Source organism: Panthera onca, chromosome A3 (assembly GCF_046562875.1).
Source record: "Panthera onca isolate mPanOnc1 chromosome A3, mPanOnc1 haplotype 2, whole genome shotgun sequence".
Taxonomy (NCBI): Eukaryota; Metazoa; Chordata; class Mammalia; order Carnivora; family Felidae; genus Panthera; species Panthera onca.
The window spans coordinates 108,167,264-108,193,708 of NC_138341.1; the positions used below are offsets into that span (position 1 = coordinate 108,167,264).

Genomic DNA, 26,445 nt, shown 5'->3' on the forward strand with positions numbered 1-26,445 from the left:
GACTTTTCCAGCTCTTTTATTCCTTTAACATCTTAACAAAAGATTCCCCAAAATTTAAAAAAACTTTTGAAAAATATACAGTTTCATATTATTTACATAACGTGGGTACAGGTTCCAGTAACATACAAACATTGCTATGTTAGAAACAGTGGAAGGCATGATGTAACTCACTGCCTCCTGGATGGTGCAGGCTAATGGACATGCTTTCATATTTCAACCACCTCTGTCACTTGTTATCCTGATACATAAACTATTAGGCACCTGAGAGGCTGGAAGACTACTGAACATGAACTTCAATACCTTCTATTTTGATCCTATAATTTTCAAAACTTACTGCATTTTAAGTCTCTTTACAAGTTTACTTCATCCATAACTAAGCTACCTTTATTGTCATTATCCTAAATGATCAAATATTAACCACGTGAACTATTAATGTATACACAGCTCTAAAAATCAAACATAAAACTGTGTAGCCAAGTTGTGTAGGATAGATACGTAAATCCAGGAAATTCCCTAGTGCTTTGTAAGCAATCTAAATTCTGTTAAACAGAAGTGGCAACTCTTCAGTTTCCATGCTCTGGACTATGTTTTAAAAAAATGTATTAAAAAGTGACTGACAATAATTGGAATAATTGGTACCTTATAAATTAATCAAGAAACCTAAGATAAAAAATTCTAAATTATAGTTTTATTTGTATTTAAAAATACATTGGAAATTCTGCATATGCCCATGATCAAGCTGATTTTCAACGCACATTACTTAAATTCTGACGACATGGTTTGTTCTGACAAGTCCTTTTTCAAGCTGAACACCCAAATATGGAAAGTCCTGTGGGTCTCCACCGGCTCTGCCACCAATGACGCATATTGCTTCCTTGCTAATGATGCTGGATGACTTTCATCTGCCCTTTATCACCTGAACAGTTTTTCGACCATAATGATAGTAACTGTAAGCGGATGCAGCTGTGGTGAATGCTGTAAAACACCTTTTATGGAAGAAAGAAAGTTTAATTGTCAAGTCTAAACAACAGTAACCATGAGAATCACAGAGAATACATTTAATAGTTCTTTAAAAAGCAAACGGGTTATAGGTGGAATTCTTTTAGCTACAACAATCTAAAGCTACTGCTTACAAGATTTCATTTGAACTAGTAATGTCAAACAGAGTTAATATAGTTAATGAGCCTGAAAAGAAATAATACTAGCAACTGTCACTTTTACCCAGCCGTTACTCTAGCTGTCTTATGCTATAGTTTTATTTTCACAACCTTATCTTACAGAGGAGCAAATGGAGTGCCAGAGAACTTTGCTCAGGGCCACAGAACACTGTGGGAGCCTGGCATGGCTTTATCTCTAGAGCCCATGTGCTCTGTCCACTGCTTCATGCTTGCTTAGGATATTAGGCTTTTATCCCCTGCAGAATTCTTTTTTCTTTTAATGTTTATTTATTTATTTTGAGAGAGAGAGTGTGAGTGGGGGAGATCTCAGCAGACAGAGGGAGAGAGAATCCCAAGCAGGCTCTGCTGACAGCATGAATGTGGGTCTCAAACCCATGAACTCTGTGTGAGATCATGATGTGAGATCATGATCTAAGTTGAAATTAAGAGTCGGACACTCAACCTACTACACCACCCAGGAGCTCCTTCCTGCAGAATTCTAGTATCTGGGTCATTTTAAATAAAATCCAGCTTTTTTTTTTTTTTTTTAAACAATTTTTCCTTAAGTGAACAGCCAAATTAACCAGATTCTCTTTGAAGTTACTGAGTGATGCTCATGGCTTGCTGAGTGCTTATGCCCTAACGGGTGCACCTGTGCATGTCTGCTTCCAGTAGCCAAGAGCGAGATCACTGAGACTCTATTTTTGTTTCATCCCAAAGCTGTCTGTGCTAGCTTGGTAATCTAAATTCACACCTAACCAATGAAACATACATGTAAGAAGAGGTGCTATTTCTGAGAACTAAGTTGGATGCCTTGGAAACACTTTATAACAAAGTGAGTTGCTAAAAACTACTGTCAAAGGAGGCAATGTGATTGTTGAAAGGTCAGAAAAAATGGTAAAAATCTAGAAAGTTTCTGTACTTAGACTGCTTTGTAGAAGTCTTAGGAAGCAGCACAGAGCCTGCTTGGGATTCTCTCTCTCTGCTCCTCCCCGACTCATGTGTGCTCTCTCCCTCTCTCAAAATAAATAAACTAAAAAAAAAAAAAAAAAGTTCAAAGAAGCAGCAAGTAAAAATCAGGTTATATTAGGAATGTAGTTTATTCACAGAGGAAAACTCCCACAGATGAAACAATACTCAAAGAAAAGGCATTGGTCCTATATCAGAAGACGTAGGATGAATCAGAATAAATGTACACTTATATTTTAGAAAATAAAATGTTTAGCATGTGTATCATTTTTATGCTTCTTTAGCTTAACTGACTGGTTAACCATTCTCTGGCTCAGACTGCATCAGGAAAGGTTTTAAAGTGTACTAAAATACAGTGCTTCAGTATCATCGTGGCACATCTGGACTCAACATTTGAATTTGACATATTTTCAAGGTGATACGTTAAGGCTCTAAGTAAGGACAATAAAATAAAAATCAAACTCCCTTCTCCAAGTTTCCCTCCCACTACGTCCCTATGCCACTAGGCTGGATGCACTTTCCCCTACCTGCTCTCCTACTCCTGACTCTGCTCAGGTCAGTCCTTCACCTCAATGGCCTACCCCCCACCCCACCCACGCCCGTCTCTCCCTGTATAAACCCACTAGACCTCTTGCTCAAACGCCACTTCCTCCCTGAAGCTTTCCCTCTTCTCCCTACCTGGAACCAAGTATCTTTCCCTCCTCCAAAATCCCAATACTTACTTTATCTATACATCTCAACCCTTTTAACTTTCATGAAAACTGTAATTTCTACATCCCATGCTTGATAGTAAATTTAAGAACAGTATCAATTATACAATAAAATACCGCCCACAGCTTCACCCAGCTGGTGCTCAATAAACACAGTAAGAACCAAGTAATTCTAAGACCACCATAATAAGCCAATTTGCTGACATTCGAAGACAGTAATTCTAAATTTAGCTTACCACAGTATCTGAAGATAAATGCTGTCAGCGTAATTGAAAACTGGAGCTGCCAAAGAAGCTGCCACCAAGATTAACTGGACTGCTGTGTTTACCTAAAAAAAAGGAGTCATAAATGAACAATGCCAACCAGATCCTGTTTCAAGCTCAAAAGACAAAGGCACAGCCCATCACGCTGTAACATGACATACCCTCAGCATGCTTGATGTTGTAATATCCTTGCCAAAGAAGCTGGCATGCATACAAAAGGGTGAACTTCACTAACCAGCTCCTCTGTCTGAACAGCTGCCCTTGACAGTGAGGATAAGGGCATCTGTCAGAAAATACTACTACCTTGAATTTCCATGGCAATTCAATAATGTTGCAAAGTTTTTTGCCTTTTTCAGTTGTCTGTTAAAATAGCCCTGTGAATGTGGAAAGAATAAAGCTACCTCTTCACAGAAAATGTAATGAGCTGAGTGACTAGCCTGCAGTCACGGCAGGTTACAGAACAAACCTAGAACCCAGATTCCCCAGCACTTCATTTGGTGCTCCTTCACTTGCCCAGACAGCAAACCCTATGAGGTCAGAAAACTGAAATGCACTCATCTCCATAAGAGAGGCCCTGGAAGAAATGAGTAGGTTTCCCTACATTACAAGACAGCAGGGAAGAGATAAGGAAGAAAACAGAACCAAAAATGCACTGGAGACTGCCTCCTCATCCTGAGAAGCATGCTGGGAAGTGTGTCAAGTATGAAGCACTGGGAAACATGCACAGAAGCATCTCTGTTCTAGAGTACAATCTGCAACCAAAAGACAAGGACTCCACTTCATCTTAAAAAATAAATAGTGAGGGGAGCCTGGGTAAGCTTCCAAACTTGGCTCAAGTCATGATCTCACAGTTCATGAACTGGAGCCCCACACTGGGCGCTCTGCATCAGCGAGGAGACTGCTTCGGATCCTGTCTCCCTCTCCCTCTGTCCCTCCCATGCTCATGTGCACATGCTTTCTCTCCCTCTCTCTCTCGCTCTCTCAAAAATAAACATTAAAAAAAAATAAAAATAAATAATAAAATTGTCTGGAGAACTTCTTGCACCTCTTTAAGTCACTCTCTAAACAGTGTTACACTCAAACTGCTGTACTTAATACAAATATAAGTCATTTAAATCCAAAAACAAAAAACAAAAAAACCCCACACCATCAGTGTAGATAAAAGTCAACCCCAGGGAGTTTTAGGTATAAAAGTATTTAACCCCTCTGTCCCAAAGATGATCTGTGTGCCTAACCTAGGGACAAGGTAAAAGAATAAAGTTATCAAGGCTACTAGAAAAACAAACATGCCGTGAGAGGCATTAATAGTGCGCTCTCTGTATGCAAAGATTGGCACAGTTACTGTCCTAAGAAGGGCTCAGGAAAAACAGATGGACAACTTAAGAGGAGCAGTGGTTTATCAGTACTGAAAACTTGTTCCTATCTTTTCCATGGAATAATCAATCTTGAAAATGAAGGGCCCAATTTTACGGTGTTTCCACCACAGAAAGGTGGGTAATGAAACCAGAAAGGAACCTCCATTATATTTTTGTATCTCAATCAAGCTGTGATTACATTTCCACCTCCTCCACCTTCCCTAAACAGTGGCCCTAATACCTCATTCAGAAACTTAGATGCTCAGACCACCAATAGAAAATACAACGCATATACTAAAGACCCAAAAAGCTAGAAAGAAAAAAAGAACTGGGTTAATGACCCCACTCTCTATCCCATGCAGTCAGGGCGTTTAAATTTGTCTCATTGTCAGCTGCTCCAGACTGAGGTTTACACTCATTTTAATAACCATTCACAGGGGAGTCACTTAAAAGGACATGTATATCTCTTACCTTGCTGATGAAAGTTGGTTTTAACCTAGCAGTGGCATAGCAAGGATTGAAATACTTAGAAAGTGTTCGCTGGCAGAGGACAAAAAGATAAAGTTTATTTAATTTATCATTCAAGTTTAAAACATTTTGGTATTATATGTAGGTAACAGTTACTATTTACCACATGCCTGGTTCTATGCTAGGCAAGCCCTTTATCTGCATCTTCTTTTATTACCCTAAATGAGCAGTGTCTATATTCCTTTTAAGTCATACACAGGTTGCTGAAAACAGATTTTTTTAAATTTATAGATTACTCAATCCCTATAAAACTCTAACATAGTACCTATCATAAAGTCTACTTGACTACATCTTTTTTCTACATAAACTCAATAAATCTCCCTTATGGTATTTTCTCTCATAGACTAAAAAATAAAATTAATAAAATACTGCCATTTTCACTGCACTGAGAATCAAAAGATGAGGTTATTATGCAATCCCTACGTGCTCAAACATCGTAGATCAATGAATATGCAAACAAACCATTACACTGTGATTTTAAAAACTAGATCTAGACAATCCATAGTAGAGGCTAAATCAGACAGCAAAAGGGGCTTGGTTATACAAAAACTCCTAACAGTTTGCTGCTAGGGACAGGGCTAGCTGGTCTGGGTTTTATGTGCTATCAACTAAAAACGTTTTGACTTATAAACTTATAACTTTAAATCCAAGACAGTTAACATATAGTGCAGTACTGGTTTCAGTATAGTAGTAGAACTTAGTGATTCATCACTTACATATAACACCAAATGCCCATCCCAACAAGTGCCCTCCTTAATGCCCATCACCCATTTAGCCCATCCCCCCACCCATCACCCCTCCAGCAACCCTCAGCTTATTCTCTGTATTTAAGAGTCTCTTATGGTTTGCCTCCCTGTTTTTATTTTTTCTTTCCTTCCCCTATGTTCATTTGTTTCTTAAATCCCACATATGAGTGAAATAATATATTTGTCTTTCTCTGACTTATTTTGCTTGGCATAATACACTCTAGTTCCATCCACATTGTCTCAAACAGCAAGATTTCATTCTTTTTGGTTAGCGAGTAATATTCCATTGTATATATATACACCATTTTTATCCACTCATCAGTCGATGAACATTTGGGCTCTTTCCATAATTTGGTTATGAAACATGCACTTTTAAAAATTGGTCATTCACATGTTCACTGAACAACTACCATAGTAGGTGATTCAAATAGCAAGATAACAGTTGTGTGTGTTTTTAAAATATTCTTGGTAAATGGATCAAAAACTAATGGCCATAAATTACTCCAATAAAGTGAAACTCTGGATTCAATATAGTGGGGTTTTTTCTTTTCTTTTCTTTTTTTTTTTTTGCCTTAAGTTATAAGTAATAGTAAAAGAATTTTTTTTTAAACAAACTCACCGGTGTTGGAAGAGTTCGATATCTGACATAAAAAACAGCAGCAATCAACATTACATCTCTTGAAATTATCATATAAGTAAGTGGAACTGAAAATGAAGTACAAAAAATAATTCTGATTGGGATTTTGAAAATTACTGATATTACACTTACTCTAAAACCTCATTCAACCTTAACATAAACTGGTGTTTCACATACATAAAAATGTTATAATACTTATTGATGGTTTAGGGACCTTGTAGTGAACCAGTAATTTTTACGTTCTTCTTTAACCTATCTCAAGCCAAGTGAAGAACAGACTATGGCTTTTAAAGTCTAAGTCTGCTTTTCAGAATGTTGATCCTCTTGCCTCTTTTCCTTCTTGCATATGTTTTTAAGCTGTAGCTATTAAGTGTCAGCTCTACTCAGTCCCCACAATCTCCTTTGTTACTTCTCAGCTTTGTGAATTTGGAAAAATGATCACCATGATCGCTATACTTACGTGGAACGAATGGGACGGTGAAGACTGGAAAGGTTACTGGAAGACTTTATTATGGTGACTCAGATGCTCTGATGGCTTCTGCATTCTGGACTATTTTATAAGCAGTAAAATTTGCTATATGTACCACTTATGGAGAAGCCAAATATTTTAATTCGTGTCTGGCCAGTTCCTACCCCTGCAACTGCTATTTTTTTCTCCTGCCCATTCATTCAATAAATTCTTATTTAACCTGTTAATAGTATTCTCATTATTCCTAAGGTTCAATAGCATGGCCCCAGAGCAAGAGCCAGCAAAATATTTTAGACTGATACCCAAAGAACTCTCTTGCTGAATAATGGGAGGGCAGAGGTCCTATTTCACTTCACATCCTCTGTGCTGCAGGAAGTCTTAGCCAAGAACATATACTGCTTTTATTAGAAAAAAAAATTTTTTTTTAAGAGAAAAGGGGCAGGGCACCTGGGTGTCTCAGTCGGTTCAGGCTCAGGTCATGATCTCATGAATTGTGAGTTCAAGCCCCGCATCAGATTCAGTGCTGACAGTTGGGAGCCTCCTTGGGATATTTTCTTTTTTTTCTTTCTTTTCTTTTTCTTTCTTTCTTTCTTTCTTTCTTTCTTTCTTTCTTTCTTTCTCTCTCTCTCTCTCTCTCTCTCTCTCTCTCTTTCTCTCTCCACCCCTCCTAAGCACACTGTCGCTCAATATAAATAAACTTTATTAAAAAACCGATAAAAAAAAAAAAAGAGAGAGAGAAAAGTGGCGCCTGGGTAGCTCAGATGGTTAAGCCTTAAACTCTTGATTTTGGCTCAGGTCATGATCTCACAGTCCTGAAATGGAGCCCTGCGTCAGGCTCTACACTGGGTGTGGAGCCTGCTGGAGATTCTCTCTCCCTCGCCCTCTGTCCCTGCCCTGCTTGCACATGCATATACATGCAAGCACTCTCACTCTAAAAATAAATAAATAAAATTGTTTTAAGAAGAGAAAAAAATCCTGAAACTCAGTTAAATTGTTTCAAACTAAAATAACAGGGTCACGAATATCCCTTCCATAATACTTTCAAACAGTTTTTCTACGAATTACTTTTGAGATCGTGTTTATTTATGGTCCTCTCCAGTTCTGCCATTCTATTGGTTTTGCAACTTGAACAAAATCTAACTACAGAGTTAACATTTAAATCTCTGTTGGTTATAGTTATGATGTATGGGTAGATCCTTGGCCTAGTCCTTGATGACAAGACTATTTCAAAGAAAAAATGCTCATGGTACTTGGAGCACACAGAAGACACAGCTGTAGGAGTCAAATAACAGAAGAAGCCAGTCATGATTTTAGGAGAATTTTCGTGTTTGTAAAACAAACTTTTCAACAGCAGTCACTAGCTGACAGAACCCATCAGATTTTAAGATGCAACAAGCTCATGCAAATTACATACAGTAAACGTCCTAAACACAACTTTAGAAGAGAGTAAACACCTGTTACTGTGTCATCATAGAGGAAAAAGGAATATTATCAATCCTAAATAAGAAGCTTCTACAAAAAAAGATGAGGCAATTTAATATATTGCAAAGACGTGCGTTCTTGTTCTATTAACCACCAAAACTACCATTTATTGAGCATCTGGCACTGTTTGAAGCATTTCATACATATTGTCATCTAATCTACATATCAACTCCACAAAATAGGGACCATCATAGTCCCCTTTTTACCAAGAAGGAAAACAAGCCTCAGGCAGATTATATAATCTGGCCAAGGTCACCAGTTAGTAAGTAGTACAGTCAGGAACGGAACCTAGGTCTACAGGATTCACAGCCTATGCTGAGGTCAGTGTATTCAGCTCCAACCCAGCAGTGTGAGTTGCAATTAGCATCTCTGGTCTCAGCTTACCATCTGTAACAGCCTGGAGGAAAGGACTGTTAACAAAAATCAAGTGCTCTCTAAACTGACTGCCCACCACAGTATCACCCTGGGAGGGTTTCATAAAAGCACAGATGAAAGCTCCCTGGGGGATTTTCACGTATGGCCAGGCTGGAACCCTACCGCAGCACCGGGTGATCTCTAAGGCCTCTTATACACTGACAGCATATATACAAGCTCTTACTTTGGTTTGTTGGGCAATTCTATCCAGGTCCCTGGCTTTTGCATCTTCTAACTGCTCCTCTTTTCTCTCCAGCCTTCCCTTCCCTCTTATTCCAGGGCTAAAGCAGCTTCCACTTTGCCTTCAGAGTATGATAGTGTGTTAGTGGGGGTAGAAATGTGTAAAAATGTGTCAGGTATTGTTCCAAGGTTTCCTCCTTACTTGCTAACCCTGTCTGAAACATAGGTGAATGTCTGCAACAAAGAGGTACATCATTGGCAAGTTTTATTAGCATTCAAGGGAAATTAATAAAACAAAGTCACTTTTACATATTACAAGTGGTACTATCAATATCATATACTGCATTGAAAACAATAAAATTTAATTTAGCAGAATAATTATTCCAGAAATGGACTTAAACCAGCAATAACAATTTGCTATACAGTAAACCAGTAATAATATAATGAAAAGGAATGGAAATCACTATTGAATAAATGTGGCAGAATACATACACAGTAGAAATTAACTTAGACTCACATCCCAGACTGTCATAAATGTAATAAATCAGGTAAGTTTTTTTTTTCATCCTTATCTCCCCTCCCATAGAAAGAGCAAGAAAAGTGGAATTACCCTAGCTGAGGAAGGAAGCACATTTTTTACTCTTGGCAAAACAAAGCTATTCAAACCAAGGTGGATGGAACTTTTACAAAGATGCAGGCAGTATAAAAATAACAAAATGCTAAGACAACATATATACATTTCTCCCCCTAAAGCCCTTCTAAAATGACAGTGAAGGAATGAAAAGACATAAAGTCACAAAGAGAATGGGAAGAGGAAACAAATTTCCCCATTCTGTTTGTTAGTAAGAACTACTTTAATTCCAAGTGATTAAGGACATCATAAAAAGCCCAACAAATCCCAAGCAAGATAAATAAAAAAAGACACCCATAACCAGATATATTACTGTGGAAAACCCCAAAGGCAAAGAGAAAATCTTAAAAACAGCCAGAGTAAAAAAGTTAACTTCAAAAAATAAATGGATTAGCAGTTGATTTCTTATATACCAATAATGGAAATGAAAAGATAACTGAACAATATGTTAAATACGATGAAATGACTACCAACCTAGACTTCTATACTCAATAAAAATATCCTTCAAGAACAAAGGCAAAATCAGAGAAAGACAAACACTGCCCAGTATCACTTATATGTGGAATCTAAAAAAATGAAATAAAATAAAAGTTGAACTCCTAGGAATAGCAAGTAAAAAAGTAGTTGCCAGAGGCTGGAGGATGGGAGAGAAATAGGAAGAAACTGATAAAAGGCTGCAAACTTCCAGTTTTAAGATAAATATGGTCTAGGGATATGATGTAGAATATGGTAACTAGAGTTGATTACACTGTATTAGTATTGTATTAACTGAAATCTGCCAGGCGAGTAGAACTTAAATGTTCTTATACATACAAAAGAATAAAGGCAAAATAAAAATATTTTCAGAGAAACTAAAGACAAGAATGTACCACCAGTTGAGTTGTATTAAAAGAATTTCCAAAGAGGGGCGCCTGGGTGGCTCAGTCGGTTAAGTGTCCGACTGCAGCTCAGGTCACGATCTCGCGGTCCGTGAGTTCGAGCCCCGCGTCAGGCTCTGGGCTGATGGCTCAGGGCCTGGAGCCTGCTTCCGATTCTGTGTCTCCCTCTCTCTCTGCCCCTCCCCAGTTCATGCTCTGTCTCTCTCTGTCCCAAAAATAAATAAACATTAAAAAAAAAATTTTTTTTTAATAAAAAAATAATAATAAAAAAAAGAATTTCCAAAGATATACTTTAGACAAAAGGAAAATGATCCCAGATGGAAGGTGTGACATACACCAAAAATATAAGCCAGGAAAAAGTAAATATGAAGATACATCTAAATGAATACTGTATAAACAATATCATGTGGGTTTAAGAAGTATATAAAATCAAAGTATGGCAACAATAATCTAAGTTGAAAAAGGAATAAATGGAGGTAAAGCATTCTCAAGCCCTGCCAGTGCCCAGAGTGCATATTTGTTAACACTGAACTTTGATAAGGATGAATAATATAATTTTGAGAATAACTCAATGGAAACAGAGTGTAACACTTCCAAACTGGCACACAGGGAAAACAAGTATAATGTAAAAGATATATACGAATATAGAAAAGTACATATGAGCCAAATAGAACACATAAACTAAAGACTGCTACACAAATATTAGTAATCACAATAAATGTTAATGGATTAAATGTTCCAGTTGAAACACAAAATAGTGTTAGACTGGATAAAATAGAGAAAACCCATCTATCTATATGCTATTTATAAGAAATACCTAAAATATAAAGATATGGAGAAGTTGAAAGTGAAAGATTTATCTATCAGGCAAACACTGACCAAAAGTAAGCTAGTGGAGGTATAATATTCAACAAAACACACTTTAAGGCAATAATCATTATTGAAGATATGGAGGGTCACTTCATAATAAAACATTCAATTTACCAAGAAGACATAAAAATCTAATTCACATACACTTAACAGGACTTCAAAAGGCACAAAGCAAAAATCGGAACTACAAAGAAAAATCATGGAAAACTTGACATAAAGTAGAAAAACTAACCTACTCTCTCAGTAACTGAGAAACAAGCAGATCAAACAGAAAAAAAGAAGTCAGTAAAGATTTAAACATCAGGATTTAAAATCTGACCAACTGGATGTATATATAACATCACAGAACATCACCAACTAACTACAGAATACACATTCGTTTGTTTTTGTTTGTTTTTTAAATGTTTATTCGTTTTGAGAGGGGGAGGGGGAGGGGGGAGAGGGAGGGGGAGAGGGAGAGGGAGAGGGAGAGGGAGGGGAAGGGGGAGAGGGAGGGGGAGGGGGAGAGGGAGGGGGAGGGGGAGAGGGAGGGGGAGAGGGAGGGGGAGGGGGGGAGGGGGAGGGGGAGGGGGAGAGGGAGAATCCCAAGCAGGCTCTGCACCATCAGCACAGAGCCTGACATGGGGCTGGATCTCAGAAAGCGAGAGATCATGACCCAAGCTGAAATCGAGAGTCAGATGCTTAACCAGCTGAGGCACCCGGGTGCCCCAGAATACACATTCATTTGAAGCACACATAAAATTTTTATAAAATTTGAATACTGGGCTAAAGCACTACTAAAATCCGAGCATGTTCTCTGGATACAAGGTAATTATGCTTGAAATTAATAATAAAAAGATACCTAGAAAACCCCACAAATTATGAAATACATTTCTCATAGCCCTATAAGCCAAAGAAAAAAATTAAAATGAAAATAGATTATTTTGAACTCAATAATGGCAAAAATACTCATATCAACAGATGCAATGCAGTGAAAGTGATACTTAAGACAAAATGTATAGCCCACCCTAAATGTGAACTTTAGAAAAGCTAAAAAGCAATGAGTTAAATATTCATTTACAGCTGTGCTATTCAATACAATAGCCACAAGCACCTGAAATGTGGCCAGTCTGAATGAGAGGTGCTATAAATGAAAACTACATGCTGGCTTTTAAGAGCATAGTATGAAAAAAACTCACTGATTACACATTGAAATGACAATATTTTTCATCTAGTAGGTTAAACATTATTAAAATTATTTTCACTTATTCCCTTTTATTTTTAATATAGTTACTAGAAAGTTTTAAATTTCATATATGGCTCCCATTATACTTCTACTAAACAGAACTGATCTAAAGAATTTAGAGAAAGAACAGCAAAGGAAACCTGGAGAAATAAATGAAAGAGCAAGATTTAGGGGTGTCTGAGTGGCTCAGTCAATTAAGTGACCAACCCTTGATTTCAACTCAGGTCATGAGTTCACATTTCGTGGGATCAAGCCCCATGTTGGGCTCTGCGCTGACAGCACAGAGTCTGCTTGGGATTCTCTCTCTCCCTCTCCCTCTGCCCCTCTCTCACTTGTGCTCTCTCTCTCTCAAAATAAATAAATGTTTTTTAAAAAGCAAGATTTAATGGAGTAAGCCTATCAGACAAAACCTGTAATTGGTTCTTCAAAAAGATTCATAAAACTGACACACCTCTGTTAAGACGATTCAAGGGAAAAAAGAAGAGACAAAGAACTAATAATCAGAATGAAAAGGGGGGCATCACTACATACCCTACAGACATCAAAGTTAATGTGGATACTGAATAGTTAATGGTAAATCTTTATAAATAGAGCTGTAATGGACAAGTTCTTAGAAAAACACCATAACTTACCAAACAGACAAAAGATGAACCAGAAAATCTGAATCATCCTATAACAAAAAAAAATGAATCACCTATTTGAAAACTCTTTCCTAAAGAAAACTCCAGTCCTCAATTCAATAAGTTCTACCAAACATTTTAAGAGGGAATGTTGCAAACTCACACAAACATCTCCCAAGATGGGGAAAAAAAGTAGACTTCCTAACTCTTATTATGAGACTAACATAAATTTGATACTAAAACCTAACAAGGATATTCAGAGAAAAAAATTGCAAGTCAACTTCATGAGCATGGATATGAAATCCTCAACAAAATATTAGAAACCAAATTTAGCAATATTTTCATAATATATCATGACCGTGTTAGATGTATAGCAGGAATTTCAGGGTGGTTTGACATTAGAAATCAAAAATATAATTCATCACATATTAACAGCTTAAAAGGAAAATAAACACAAGTCTCATAATACATGAAGAAAAATAATTTTATAAAATTCAAAACCCAACTGTAATAAAAACTCTCAGCAAACTCCTAAGAGAAGTGAACTTCCATAACCTGAAAAAAGGAGATCTATCTACATAACCCTACAGGAAGTATCTTATTTAATAACAAAATGTTGAGGAGTGCCTGGGTGGCTCAGTAGGTTGAGCGTCAGACTCCGGCTCACGTCATGATCTCACATTTTGTGGGTTCAAGCCCCACACCAGGCTCTGTGCTGAGAGCTCAGAACCTGGAGCCTACTTCGGATTCTGTGTCTCCCTCTCTTTCTACCCCTCCTCCACTCACTCTCTCTCTTAAAAATAAAAATTAAAAAAAAAGAGAGAAAATGAAATAGTAAAAGCTACCATTTAGAAAACATCAAAATTACCCAGCAACTTGGAATAAATTTAATAAAAAATTGTTTATTACCTCTCTGAAGAAAACTAACATACTGACATTATAAAAAGACCTAAGTAGAGCAGATATATCATGCTTGTGAACTGGAAGATCATTATTGTAAAGATATCAATTCTTTCAAATAGATCTAGAAACTCAATGAAATCCCAATTAAAATTCCAACAGGTTTTTCTTGGAAGTTGGAAAAGCCGATTCTAAAATTTACACATGAGGAACACCAGGCTGGCTCAGTTGGTGGAGCATCAGGCTGTTGATCTCAGGGTCATGAGTTCAAGCCCCATGTTGGGTTTAGAGATTGCTTAAATAAATTAACTTTAAAAATATATATTTAGGGGCGCCTGGGTGGCTCAGTCGGTTAATCGACTTCAGCTCAGGTCATGATCTCACAGTTTGTGAGTTCGAGCCCTGCCTGCATTAGGCTCTGTGCTCACAGCTTAGAGCCTGGAGCCTGCTGCAGATTCTTTATCTTCCTTTCTCTCTCTCCCTCCCCTGCTCGCTCTCTTGCGCTCTCTCTCTCTCTCTCTCTCTCTCTCTCAAAAATAAACAAACATTGGGGCGCCTGGGTGGCTCAGTCCATTAAACGTCCAACTTCAGCTCAGGTCATGATCTCACTGCTAGTGAGTTCAAGCCCTGCATCGGGCTCTGAGCTGACAGCTCAGAGCTGGAGCCTACTTCGGATTCTGTGACTCCCTCTCTCTCTCTGCCCCTCCCCTGCTCATGCTCTATCTCTGTCTCTCAAGAAATGAATAAACATTAAAAAAAAAATTATAAAAAAAATAAACATAAAAACAAATTAAAAAATAAGAATATTAAAAAAATAAAAATTACACACAAAATGGAAAGGGGTTAAGAATATCAAAGGTGGAAGGACTTGCTCTATTATTTAGTAAAGCAATAATAATTAAGAATGGTACTGGTGCAAAAATAGACAAATGAGTGGGGAATAACCAGACAACCCAGAAATGGACCCATGTATATATGACAGTATGATGAGTCTGGAAAGTAGACTTTTCAATAAAAAGTGCTGGGATAATTGGGTAACCACAGAAATAGCTAGAAAATTAATTTTTAGGAGAGAATTTTTTTCTAAAACATCAACTAGAAAAAATGTGAATAAAAAAAAATTCCTAAAAACTTTCCAGTACAAAACATAATCACATATCAAGAAAAAGGTATCAGAATGGCATGAGATATCTCAATAGCATGATGGAATTTGGAAATCCACAGAACAGGATTCTTCAAAATTGAGTGAAAATAATCTGCAATTGAAAATTATGCTCAATTCAAATCTCAATCAAGCATGGAGGGCAGAATAAAGGTATCTTAGAAATCTGTATAATAAAGACACTGTGAACCTCTAAAATGCTGGCTGCCACACTGCATCCTTGCACAAGAAATAACTAGAGGCTGCACTCCACCCAAAGGAAGATCTCAACAAGGAAGCCATAGGAGCTTGGAAAAACAGACCCACACAGAAGAGGGACAACAGAAATTCCCAGAATAATAGAAGAGAAGTCTCAGCTTGCAAAGCAACCTACACCAATTATTTAGGTAAAGGTCACAGCAACATTATCTATAATTACTAAAACCTGGATACAAATTCTATGTTCAAAAGTGAAATATCTGGTCAACCTCCATAAAATAATACAACAAAATACAAAATAACTCTAAAAAATCGGAGTCATGAAAGTATGCACACACATGCACACATGCACACACAAGATCATTTGGATTTTAAACAGTGTCAACAGAATGCTCCTTAGGTTCCTTTCCTCCCCCCATACTGTATTAGAATGAGAGTACCCCTACCCCTTCAACACCCCCCAACCATATGTATACCAAAAATCTGACTTTCAAAGAAACACATAAATACAAACATTAATCTGATTTATTTTTAATTTGGTATGGGAATTTAAAAGCCTAAAAGTAAAAGCCTCTATATTGAGGAAACTATACTAGACTGAAACACCATTACACTTCTTCCTATCAAATGTCAATAACATGCTATTTATTGAAGGACCATGTGGCAGCGCTTTCTTTATTCTCAGATTCTATTTCTAACACTTGGAAATTAACAGTTTCATCTGACCCAAGGGAGAAAAACTAAGAAATAATAGCTTAAGTAGAAAATGAACAACCAGAAAAGCACATGCAAAATACAAAGCAAAAGATTATACAATTCTGTTAGAAAGAGTATTCAGATATGAACAAACTATATATGATTTGAAACTCCCTAACAGTGTCTAAGTAATACTAATGTGAAGTTTTATAGACATCCTCAGGATTTCAAAGCGCTCGTTTTTTATGATCAAATTACACTTAATATATAATAGACTTCTGAAAACTTTAAATTGCTTTCAAAAAACTACGCAATAAGGGTATAAAATATTATTTCAAAAAATTCTAGACTGATAGGAATTGGCACTGTGAAATAATATTTGCTTAAATTTAACTTTCAACAATCTAAGAAAACAACAGATTCTACTAATATAACGAGGACATAAATTCTAAAGTAAAATAACAGCCTGACAAGCAAAGCAATTCAATAATTTAAAATTAGGGAAATAGTTTAAAGTTGAAAAATATACTTTTGGAACAAAAATTATCTATCTCTCAATCAAGAGAAATCCTAAACTGACTAATGTCAATCTTCCCTATGCTATTTAAAAGTACTCATGATGGCGTTCTTACCTGGAATAAGATCTGCATAGGTCAAGCTAACATATAAGATACTGATAAGTATTTTATCAGCAAGTGGATCAAGAGCACTTCCCAAAGCTGATTTTTGATTGGCCCAGTTTCGAGCAATAAATCCATCCAACTGAAAATAGAAGTTTTTTTTAATAAATGTCAGGATCCGTACAGAGCAGATACCTTGAAAGTTAATAGATACCAGAAAACAACTGTATTTTCATAAAAAGTTAATAAAACCTCTTCTGTTTCTTACCCCCAAACCTTCTCATTCTTTCACTAGTATATATTCAGCTTCCAAATTACCAACTGGTCTGAAAATAACTTCACTTTTCTACAGTACTTTTCTTTCTCAAGGCCTTCAGGTATTTCTTATATTTTCATAAGGCCCTTTTGCGGATTGAACTCAGACGCAAATTTAAAGATGTAAAGAACCCAAATAAAACTCACAGAAAGCATGGCTGACAGAACAAGGACTAGGAGCCCCTCCCCTTTGAAAGCCTTGGGCTATTTCACTACAGCCAAAATAGCTGCTTTTGCTTGCAAGGCCAGACTTGTGACTCTCACTCCTACCTACTTTTCTATGATATGATCCAACACTCTTAAGTTTTCACTGTTATCATTTTTCTTTTTTTATTGTTTCGTGCAACTGTTAGTTCCAGGTCTGACTGTATGTGAATAAAAAACTCAATCCTCTGTACCTGGCCTACATAAAAATTTTGACATGCAAATTACTTATTAACTATTCCTGAAGGCAAACTGCATTTTAAAGCAGAGGGTGTACATGGTTATCAATGGGCCAAATCGGGCCTGGGAGGACTTTTGTTGAACCTGCCCAGCACTTTTAAAAATGTAAATTAGGGGCGCCTGGGTGGCGCAGTCGGTTAAGCGTCCGACTTCAGCCAGGTCACGATCTCGCGGTCTGTGAGTTCGAGCCCCGCGTCAGGCTCTGGGCTGATGGCTCGGAGCCTGGAGCCTGTTTCCGATTCTGTGTCTCCCTCTCTCTCTGCCCCTCCCCCGTTCATGCTCTGTCTCCCTCTGTCCCAAAAATAAATAAAAAACGTTGAAAAAAAAAAAAATTTAAAAAAAAATGTAAATTAGTTGCCAACATTTAAATATTCAAAAATTAACCACAAAAATCCAGATCTCAAGTTTCACTTGACAAATGGGAAGATCTCATCACCCTGGGGTCACAATATGAATCGAAACCAAATATCTATCATCTATTCCCATTAAGTAAGGGAGGCTATTTTCTGGCTTTCCAAGTCCCTACTTGGCTTTCACTCATTTAACTTCAAGCTTCAACAAATGTCTGGATTTTCTAGTCCTATTTCCAAGGAAAAAGATCAAATTAACTTAGACATAATTTAACATGGTACATTTTAAAGGATAAATAAGTTCTGTAAATCTCAAGTATTCCAGTGAGTTCGAGACAGAAGTACAGGACAATGGTTAAGAACTTGCTCTGTGGCAGAACATAACTGGTTCAAGTCCTGGTTCAGCCATTTATTACCTATGTGACCTTGGGGAAGTTATTTGGCATAAGTTTCCCCTTCCTTATCTGCAAAACCTACCTCAAAGGGTTGATGGTCTTCAGCACATAACGGGGATTAATACTTGTTTAGTACTTGGCAAATCGTCAAAAAAAGCAGTTACTAGCTATTACTACACTAACCAAAATAACATATTTTTTTTTCTTAAGTATACTACAAGTAACAATGTCTAACAGAAAGTACCTAGAACTGGGTACTGGGGCCTTGGAAGATTCAGGTTTCAGTTCAGTTTCTGATCTTGAGGAACTTAATCTCCCACTTTTCCACCACCATTCCATCTGGTCCTCCCCGTTCCTCCACCCACATTAGATTCCAAGGTCATCAACATCACCACTCCTTTGCAAACATCTGTTAACTCCCTTACTTCACTCTTCACCCTGCTTACACACAACTATCCATTTACTCCAGGCCTGCACCTAAGCAGCTGACCATTGCTCAAGAATACATAAATGGGCTAACTGGTCTCACTTCAAATTCAGGACCACAAATCTCCCATGGGCATGCAGTACTGCCTGGCAATCCCATACCTGCCTGTGTTTACCTTCTCTTTTCATACTGTTGTTCTCACCTCAAGCCTAGTCTTCCTTCACTCCAACTCATGTTCTCATCTATACTTTCCTTGAAAAATAGAAACAGGTTGTTAACACTCCCTTATATTCCCACCTGCAAATCCACCACTTACCTGCATCCATTCACATTCTCTCTGCCTTCCCTGATTCCTGATCCTAGGCCCTCTCCCCTTCTGTGATTTGCCTTTCTTCTCCTCCATCTCTCCTGCATCATCAATCTCCTTTTTACCTGGTCATTTAATTAACCAGTTAATTAACCACAAAAATTTCCCCAGTATATATAGCTTTAAAAACTACCTTCCCTTGACCCTACACTTCCCGGTACCCGTTCAAAGCAAAACTTCGTCAAAGCAAGGTCTCTGTCATTACACCTCACATGTGTTGCCAACCCACTCAGTCCCCATTCCTTTAGAGATGGTGGTCAGAAAGGTCACCAACGTATTCTACATTTTTAGCGTACTTGACCTCAACTCAATTGAAGTACTTTCTTCACTTAACTTCTGGGACATCTGATGGCCTAATTTTCTTCCTTGCTCACCAGCTGTTCTTTCTCAGTGTCCTTTCCTGGCTCCTTTTTTATTACTCTACTCACTGCTCATTTCTCTGATCCTATCTCTTCTTTAACCCAGTCATTTAATTTCACCCAGACTTGATCATCCATATGCTGACAACTCTCAAATTTACCTCCAACCATGACTTCTTCCAACTCCAAACTACTATATTCAACTACCCAATTGATACCTCTATGTCAACAAGCATAGATATTCAACAGACATTCTTGGTATTTTTCTACCCTGTCCTACCCTGAGTGCTTCCCATCACAAAAATTATTACCTTCATGCCTCAGTTGTTGAAAAGAAAACAAAACAAAAAAGTAACAGCCTATCACACATATTTCTCACTGCACATATGCAATCCATCGACATCAACTCTATCTTCAAAACATGTCCCAAACCCAATGACTTCTCTCCAAACTCCCACCCCAGGCCAAGCCACTGCCACTCCCCCAGGTAACTGTAAGTCTCCTAACCAGCCTCTCTTGCTTCCACTCTCGCCTTCTTACAACCTATTTCCCATATACAATATCAATCAGGCTTTGCCATCCCCATTTAAACCCTGCATGGCTCCAGCCATCTGCCCAGTGGCCAACCTAGATATCAAAACCTCCACAGAGTAAATGTGAAATATGGTGACAGATAACTCAGGTTTTCACATACACTCTCATATATATTTAGAAATATGGCAAATGAGGCCTGAGTTCAGTGAATATTGCAATCACATGTGGCAGCTAAAAAAAAAGGTACAAGGAGGGGTGCTTGGATGGCTCAGTCAGTTAAGCTTCTGACTTCCGCTCAGGTCATGATCTCATGGTTCTTGAGTTTGAGCCCCACATCGGGCTCTGTGCTGACAGCTCAGAGCCTGGAGCTTGCTCTGGATTCAGTTTCTCTCTCTGCCTCTCCCCGGCTTGCACTGCCTGTCTCTCTCTCCCAAAAATAAATAAACATTAATTATAAACATTAAAAAAAAAATTTTTTTTTAAAGGTACAAGTTAAAGAAGAGCAAATTGAGTAACTAAAAAAGATCTCATCTGTTACATTTAAAAAAAAAGAAAATACAACCCCATTACCAATATAATGGCCTTTGACAGACTTGGAGTGTGTCTGAGTAAAGGCCTTCAGACTTCAGAGGCAAAAGCAGGGATCAAAAAAAAAAAAAAAAAAAAAAAAAAAAAAGATTGTGAGAATGGGGAGAAATAGTGACAAACAGGAGGTAAACTCTGGAAAAAAAGAAATAGGAACCATTTTGAGAGAATTTTTGATGCATATTTGGAAATGCTATATAACAATGCAAATGTTCTCCTTTGTTTACCCTGTAAAATCTTCTGTCTTAATTCTTCTATGTTGCTCACCAATGCCAACGGGCAGGTGGAATTTTGTTTCTGTGAACCTCAAAGGGAATAGTTGACACTACAGACACCATATAACTGTTATTTATAGAAAATTAGTTTCTCTTCATTCTCACTAAGTAAGTATCAAGGAATGCTTTTCAAACATAAATCCGTTTCAAGAGGCACCAAGTCATTATTGACTGTCTAGGTGCTCACATGGATCTCAGATCAGCCTTGTACAAGAATATACTGTATCTATTTCTACAGGCTAACTTTGCTCTGATTTTAAATTTTCCCTCCATCTTTTCACCACTTCCCTCAACTAGGTTTTTGTAGGACATAGTTTTAAAAGCCATTTCAAATCCATTATGCAACAAGGTGGGTGATAAATACAAGTAACGTCATACATGCAGCTGGCTGGTCAGTCCACAAAAGCCTATTTCGTACATATGTTGCCCTCTCTTATAAAATGTTTGCCAAGTTCTAATTTGAAATAACCTGAAAAAATGCTTCCCTCTCCCAAAGCTGAAACAGTGTGTCAAGTAGCTCTTTTCTCACTTGTCTACTAGGGGAGTGGAAGAAGGAAGGATGCCTAATGCCTGGATCAAGGCAGGATCTTCTGCTGGGTGGTCAGAGGGGTGCAGAGCAGGGAACAGGGAACAGAAACCAAATGTGTGTGGGTGCCTATGGCTTGCTCCCAGCATAAACCTGACTAGAGCTCTGACCTCTACAAGTGTCCTGGCCACAACAACTGACCCACGGTCTCTCCACCAGTAAAACCAACTATTGTTGCAGATCAGGTATCACAATAAATAGAAAAATAGTCTCACAACTTCTTTCCTTTATTTCTATCCCTAAAGCAAATACTTGGCTCCTTGGGAATTTCTAAGGGTTTTTCTTTTCCAAAGAAGTGAAAAACCAAGAACAAAAAGCACCCCCTCCTACACCTCCCAACAACTTTCACTTCCTTCCTTAGATCATTTAAAAAATAAGAGTCCCACACAAATGCTAAAGCCAAGTCCTTATACCAAGTACTAGGTCAAATTCATCTTGAGGATTTCCTTCCAGGGAGAAGCAGACTTAAGGCTGTGATATTTCAGTGTAGCAGAGACCCTAATACTTGAAAGGGAAGCAAAACAGAAAAAGTGCATTTACAACTTACCAAATCAGTTAGCCCAGCTAGAGCAAATACTCCTAGTGCAATATTAAAATCCTCTTCAATAATCAAATAGCCCAAAACTGGGGCCAAGCCAATTCTCGTCATTGACAACATATTTGGGATTGTCCATGGGTTTTCATACTGAAACGTAAAGACAACAAAATTTAAATTAAATGCTATGAACTCATACTTTAAATTAAGTATATTAGAAAAATATATATACACCAACTTAGGAGTTAGAAGCTACATAAACTTTAAATTTAGTATTTTGAGCTTTAAAATCCAATCTATTATTTACAGACCATAGCTCTAAAACTGTCTGGAATACAGAAGATGGAGATATATCACGTAACCCACAGACTAAAGTGTCTGCTATACAGAGCATATATATATATATATACACACATATATATATGTATACACACACACACACACACACACACACACACATATATACACACACACACTACCTAAAGAGAGAAAAAAAACAAACGTATATCATCTACCATACAGGTCAAGACTTCATGATTTGAAGTCAAACCTTACAACACTCTGCTTTTAAAATTGTAACTTCAGGGGCGCCTGGGTGGCTCAGTCGGTTGAGCGGCCGACTTCGGCTCAGGTCATGATCTCATGGTCCGTGAGTTCGAGCCCCTCGTCGGACTCTGTGCTGACAGCTCAGAGCCTGGAGCCTGTTTCAGATTCTGTGTCTCCCTCTCTCTGACCCTCCCCCTCTCACATTCTGTTTCTCTCTCTCAAAAATAAACATTAAAAAAAAATTTTTTTTTAAATTGTAACTTCAAGAAGGTCTTGTACTTCAAGTAGACAATCTAAATAGAGTGTTAGGGGAAAAAAGCACCAAATGATCAACCCCAGGCATTTTTTGGTTTAAAACACTAATTGCAAATAACCTCCCTCACTCCTCTGCAAATACCCATCAAAAGAAGGCTAACTGCTATGGTGTATGGACATATGAATGAAGAAGAAAAAAATTTAATTCCATAATCTCATCCCTAAATGGATAACTGCTGGAAAAAAATGGAGCTAGGAATAGCAATTGAGATCCTTAGGAAATACAGAAAAAATCTGCAAATCTGTTCAAAATAGCCATGAAAATGAAATGTTAAGATTCCCACCTAGAATCTGAGTGTTTTATGATTCCTTGAAACTTCACTTAAAGGCAAGGTGTTTGCAGTTGGCACTAACAAAAGGGCTCTTTGGCAGCTACTCTGAAGAACATTCCTTCCTTGCCAAACAAAACGTTTCATGAGAATATTTCAACTTTAAAAAGCCTCAGCCTAGTGAAGCTAAGATAATCTGCCCAACAGGATACAGAAATAATACCAGGAAAATGTCTCCCTAAAGCCTGGATTTTTTTTCCCCACCGGTGAAGGCTGCCAATTCTACCCCATGGGACTGTCTCCTAACAAGACTAACCCTACTCTTAATCAGTAACCAAATAACCTGAACCTTAATTTCGATTTTTTTAAAAAGTGATAGTTTCCATTTCTTTCTTTTTTTTAACTTTTTAAATGTTTATTTGAGAGGGAGACAGAAAGCATGAGCCGGAGAGGGGCAGATTCCTGTAAGAAAAGGCAGTTTTCTAAAGATACTAAATTTGTGTTTATAAACAGAAACTGGCAACACAGGTTCACCTTAGTTTGAAGAGACAGTGGGGTTGTTTTGGGGTCAGATGGCAGAATACTGCCATTGAAAACTACAGAAAAACGTCAAATTCTCTAAGAAACAATTGCCAACCAAGAAGCAGTATAAACCTCCACTACTCAAGGACCTTTTACTGAAGGTGGGCCATATTATGTAATGAAATGGGAACATTCTTGGAACATATTCCAAATTCAAGTTCAAAGGCCAGAGTGTTTCAGAGTCCAGAGAACAAAAGATAAGCCTGTTCACCATAATGTGGTACAGAATAAGTCAAATACTGATCCAATGTTACAGCAACTCAGAAAAAAACAAAAACAAAAACATAGTTCATGACTGAAAAAAAGGAATCACGAGGCAAAAGGTCAGAATAGAGCCCCAAATATACATAAGGCAAATATCCATAATGTCAGAATAAATGACCAAAAATATCCATAGGGCAAAATTAAAAACGAAGCTGCAATAGCCAGATTATTTCATTTGGAGAATTAATCAACAGAACTGTAATGTTGTTGGAACAGTGAATAGTTCTTTTTAGCTCCACATAAAATATTTTAAAGTACCTCATTAATTTCTAATCATTACATTTGTAAAACTTTATAAATTGAATTAAGAGAGCTAATCTCAGATTACCCAACCAGATAACCTGTGGCATACTCGACCAACTACTGCCGTTGGGAAGGACTTCAGCCACGATACGGCGGCAACCTCAAAGCATCCAGCATTCAAACTCCGACATGCTTTAGCTATTAGTGGAGTTGAGACCCCTGCCAGGATGTGGCCACCTCAACCCATGCTGCACAACTGACAAAAGCAGTACAAGGGCCCACTGAAGACATAACAATTGAAGATGTAATAATTGCATGAGTCTTGCTAACATGACATCAAAAGCTCTCCCACATTCATGATCTGGTGTCTTCTGCTTGGGCAATTATTTCAACAGGTAAGTGGAACGATATTTCGTTCCGTTACCTCAAGAAGAGATTTTAATCTTTTTCTATAATTAGAAATTAAAGGGTCTTTTAATTACAACTTAATTATCCTTCATCTTACAATACTTAAGGTTACCAAAGGTCAAATGATAGTGAACCAAACCTGCACAAGCAAAACAGGCTGACATACTTTTCTAAAGATTTCTACTGACTTGCCCTAAACATTAGGGAATGGCTTCGGAGAATTAAAAATAGACTTAATGAGACAAGTGAAGGCTATTTTTACCAATGCAATATCCAGAGGCCGGTCCCGCTAAAGGTGCGGACAGAAAGGCAAGTAGGGAAGGAGGGATTCTAACTTGACCGCCGAGACCGACGGTGGACTCGTCTGGCACCCCTGAAATTCCTCCCAACCGAATAATGACCTGCCCATAACTTCTCTTCGGGAAACGGTTCCCAGGTTCTGGATCGGAAATGTCCGACTTGGGCCGGCCAGGGCACGTTATTCGCGTCCAGGTCCGAGCCCCGAGAGGGCCGGCGACGACGACCCAGTGCTGCCGCCCTCCGCCTCCTCCTCGATACGTACCAGGCTGGCGGCGCTCGCCGGGCCCCAGCGGCCGGCCCGGGCCTCGGCGGCGGCACCCCCTCCAGCCGCGGGCCCAGGGGCCGCCTTCCCTGCGCCCGAGCAGTGGCCTCGCGGGCCGGTCCCAGGCAACCTCAGACCGAGCGCGGCCGGGCGCAGCCACCAACGCTCCACCAGGCAGCCTAGGCAGCCGGGCACGGAGCGTAGCAGGGACCCACGGGCGCGCCCCTTGCCCGGCCGCGCCCCCGGCGCCCATGCGGCGCTGCGAAGGGCCCCCCATGAGCCGCGAGCCACGCGAGAAGCCAGCATGACCCTGCGGCCGCGCCGTGGGGACAAAGGCGGCGAGAGCTCAACAGCCTGGGGCACTGGCAAGCCGCCTCTCCATGGAGTCCCCGCAACGTCGGAGAAGCTCAGCAGCCTCCATAGCAGTTTTCAAAACCCAGCACGCTCCGCTTATACAGGTGGCCAGGAGCCGCCAAGGACGGACGCCTTCGCGACGCTTTTGCGACACCGTCGCCGCTGGGCTTCCCAGCGCCCCCGGCGGCAGCGGGAGGCGAGTGCGGTTAGGCAGCGTGGGCTTTCGGGTAGCGGCCGGTGGGCGGTGCTGGCGTCTCTCCGCCGGAGGTCGGGAGCTGAGGGCCGTGGGGTGGGGAGTACAGGAACGAGCTGGGCGGGGTGAAGGGGCGGCCGATGTGGCCCGAGAGCACCGGAGCCATCGCGCGCCCGGGCTTGAGGGCCCTTCCGAGGTGTGTGCGGCGCTCCGGGGGCCCCCCGTGGGAGGTTTAAAGATCAGTGAAGCGTCTGGTGCAGAAGTCATTAAAACAAGTTTCCCGCTCTCTTCCTTTATCTGGGCGTCTCATAAGCCAAAAATATGGGTATTAGAAAATGCCAATAGTGGCAATTACTAATTGTTTACCAGGAAAGTGTTTACTACAGCTAGGCTCTGGTGCATTCTCCCGTTTAACCCTCCCAGCAACTCCAGAATAGGTTTCATCATTACCTTTACGTTTACAGATAAGGAAATTTAAGCTTAGAGAAGTTAAGAAACTTGCTTATTAGAGGAATATCCCAAAATAATTAAGAATCTGTTCATTGTTAACTGATTAGTATTCTACATTAATTTTTAATATTGCAATGTCGCAGAACTATTTTCTTATTGAGTTCTGTGTCAGATTGGATTTGAATGGTTCCTGCCGCCTTGTCACCATCTCTCCCCCCGCCCCCCATCTTGTCTGTGATGACAGACCCACGTTAAAGTTGTTCTTAAACTCTTACTTCAGACAGCTAGGAAAGGAAAAGACCAGCTGAATTTGAAACTCATTGTAGATCTGAGTATTTATCAAAAGAAATCCTTAATTACTTATGCACATGTTTAAA

General features: G+C 38.9%; 2 protein-coding genes across 9 annotated transcripts in view; one reads left to right on the forward strand and one right to left on the reverse strand.

Moving 5' to 3' along the window:
• CRLS1 (cardiolipin synthase 1) lies at nt 1-25,521 on the reverse strand. 5 transcript variants are annotated; one of them, XM_060612464.3, is made up of 7 exons: nt 25,072-25,521; nt 21,895-22,032; nt 16,723-16,852; nt 6,348-6,433; nt 4,926-4,994; nt 3,073-3,164; nt 1-986 (listed from the first exon to the last, which is right to left on the reverse strand). In XM_060612464.3, exons 1-7 carry the CDS (start codon nt 25,375-25,377, stop codon nt 899-901), a joined length of 909 nt encoding a protein of 302 aa, XP_060468447.1. In that variant the 5' UTR covers nt 25,378-25,521; the 3' UTR covers nt 1-898. The 5 variants fall into 5 exon arrangements, with proteins under 5 accessions (XP_060468447.1, XP_060468457.1, XP_060468452.1 ...); XM_060612474.3 differs by lacking the exon at nt 25,072-25,521 and adding an exon at nt 24,211-24,314; XM_060612469.3 differs by lacking the exon at nt 25,072-25,521 and adding an exon at nt 24,200-24,302.
• The window catches only part of LOC144615893 (uncharacterized), a 28,544-nt gene continuing 26,521 nt past the window's right edge, over nt 24,423-26,445 (forward strand). For 3 of the 4 annotated variants that reach the window (XR_013554576.2, XR_013554575.2, XM_078444256.2), the window contains exon 1: nt 25,452-25,814. Coding sequence is in view for 1 of the 4 variants with exons in the window: in XM_078444256.2 (XP_078300382.2) it covers nt 25,452-25,814 (363 nt within the window). In the remaining 3 variants the exon portion in view is untranslated. Of the gene's footprint in view, nt 24,497-25,451; nt 25,815-26,445 lie in introns of those variants that run through there. The other variant, XR_013554577.1, reaches the window with a different exon arrangement.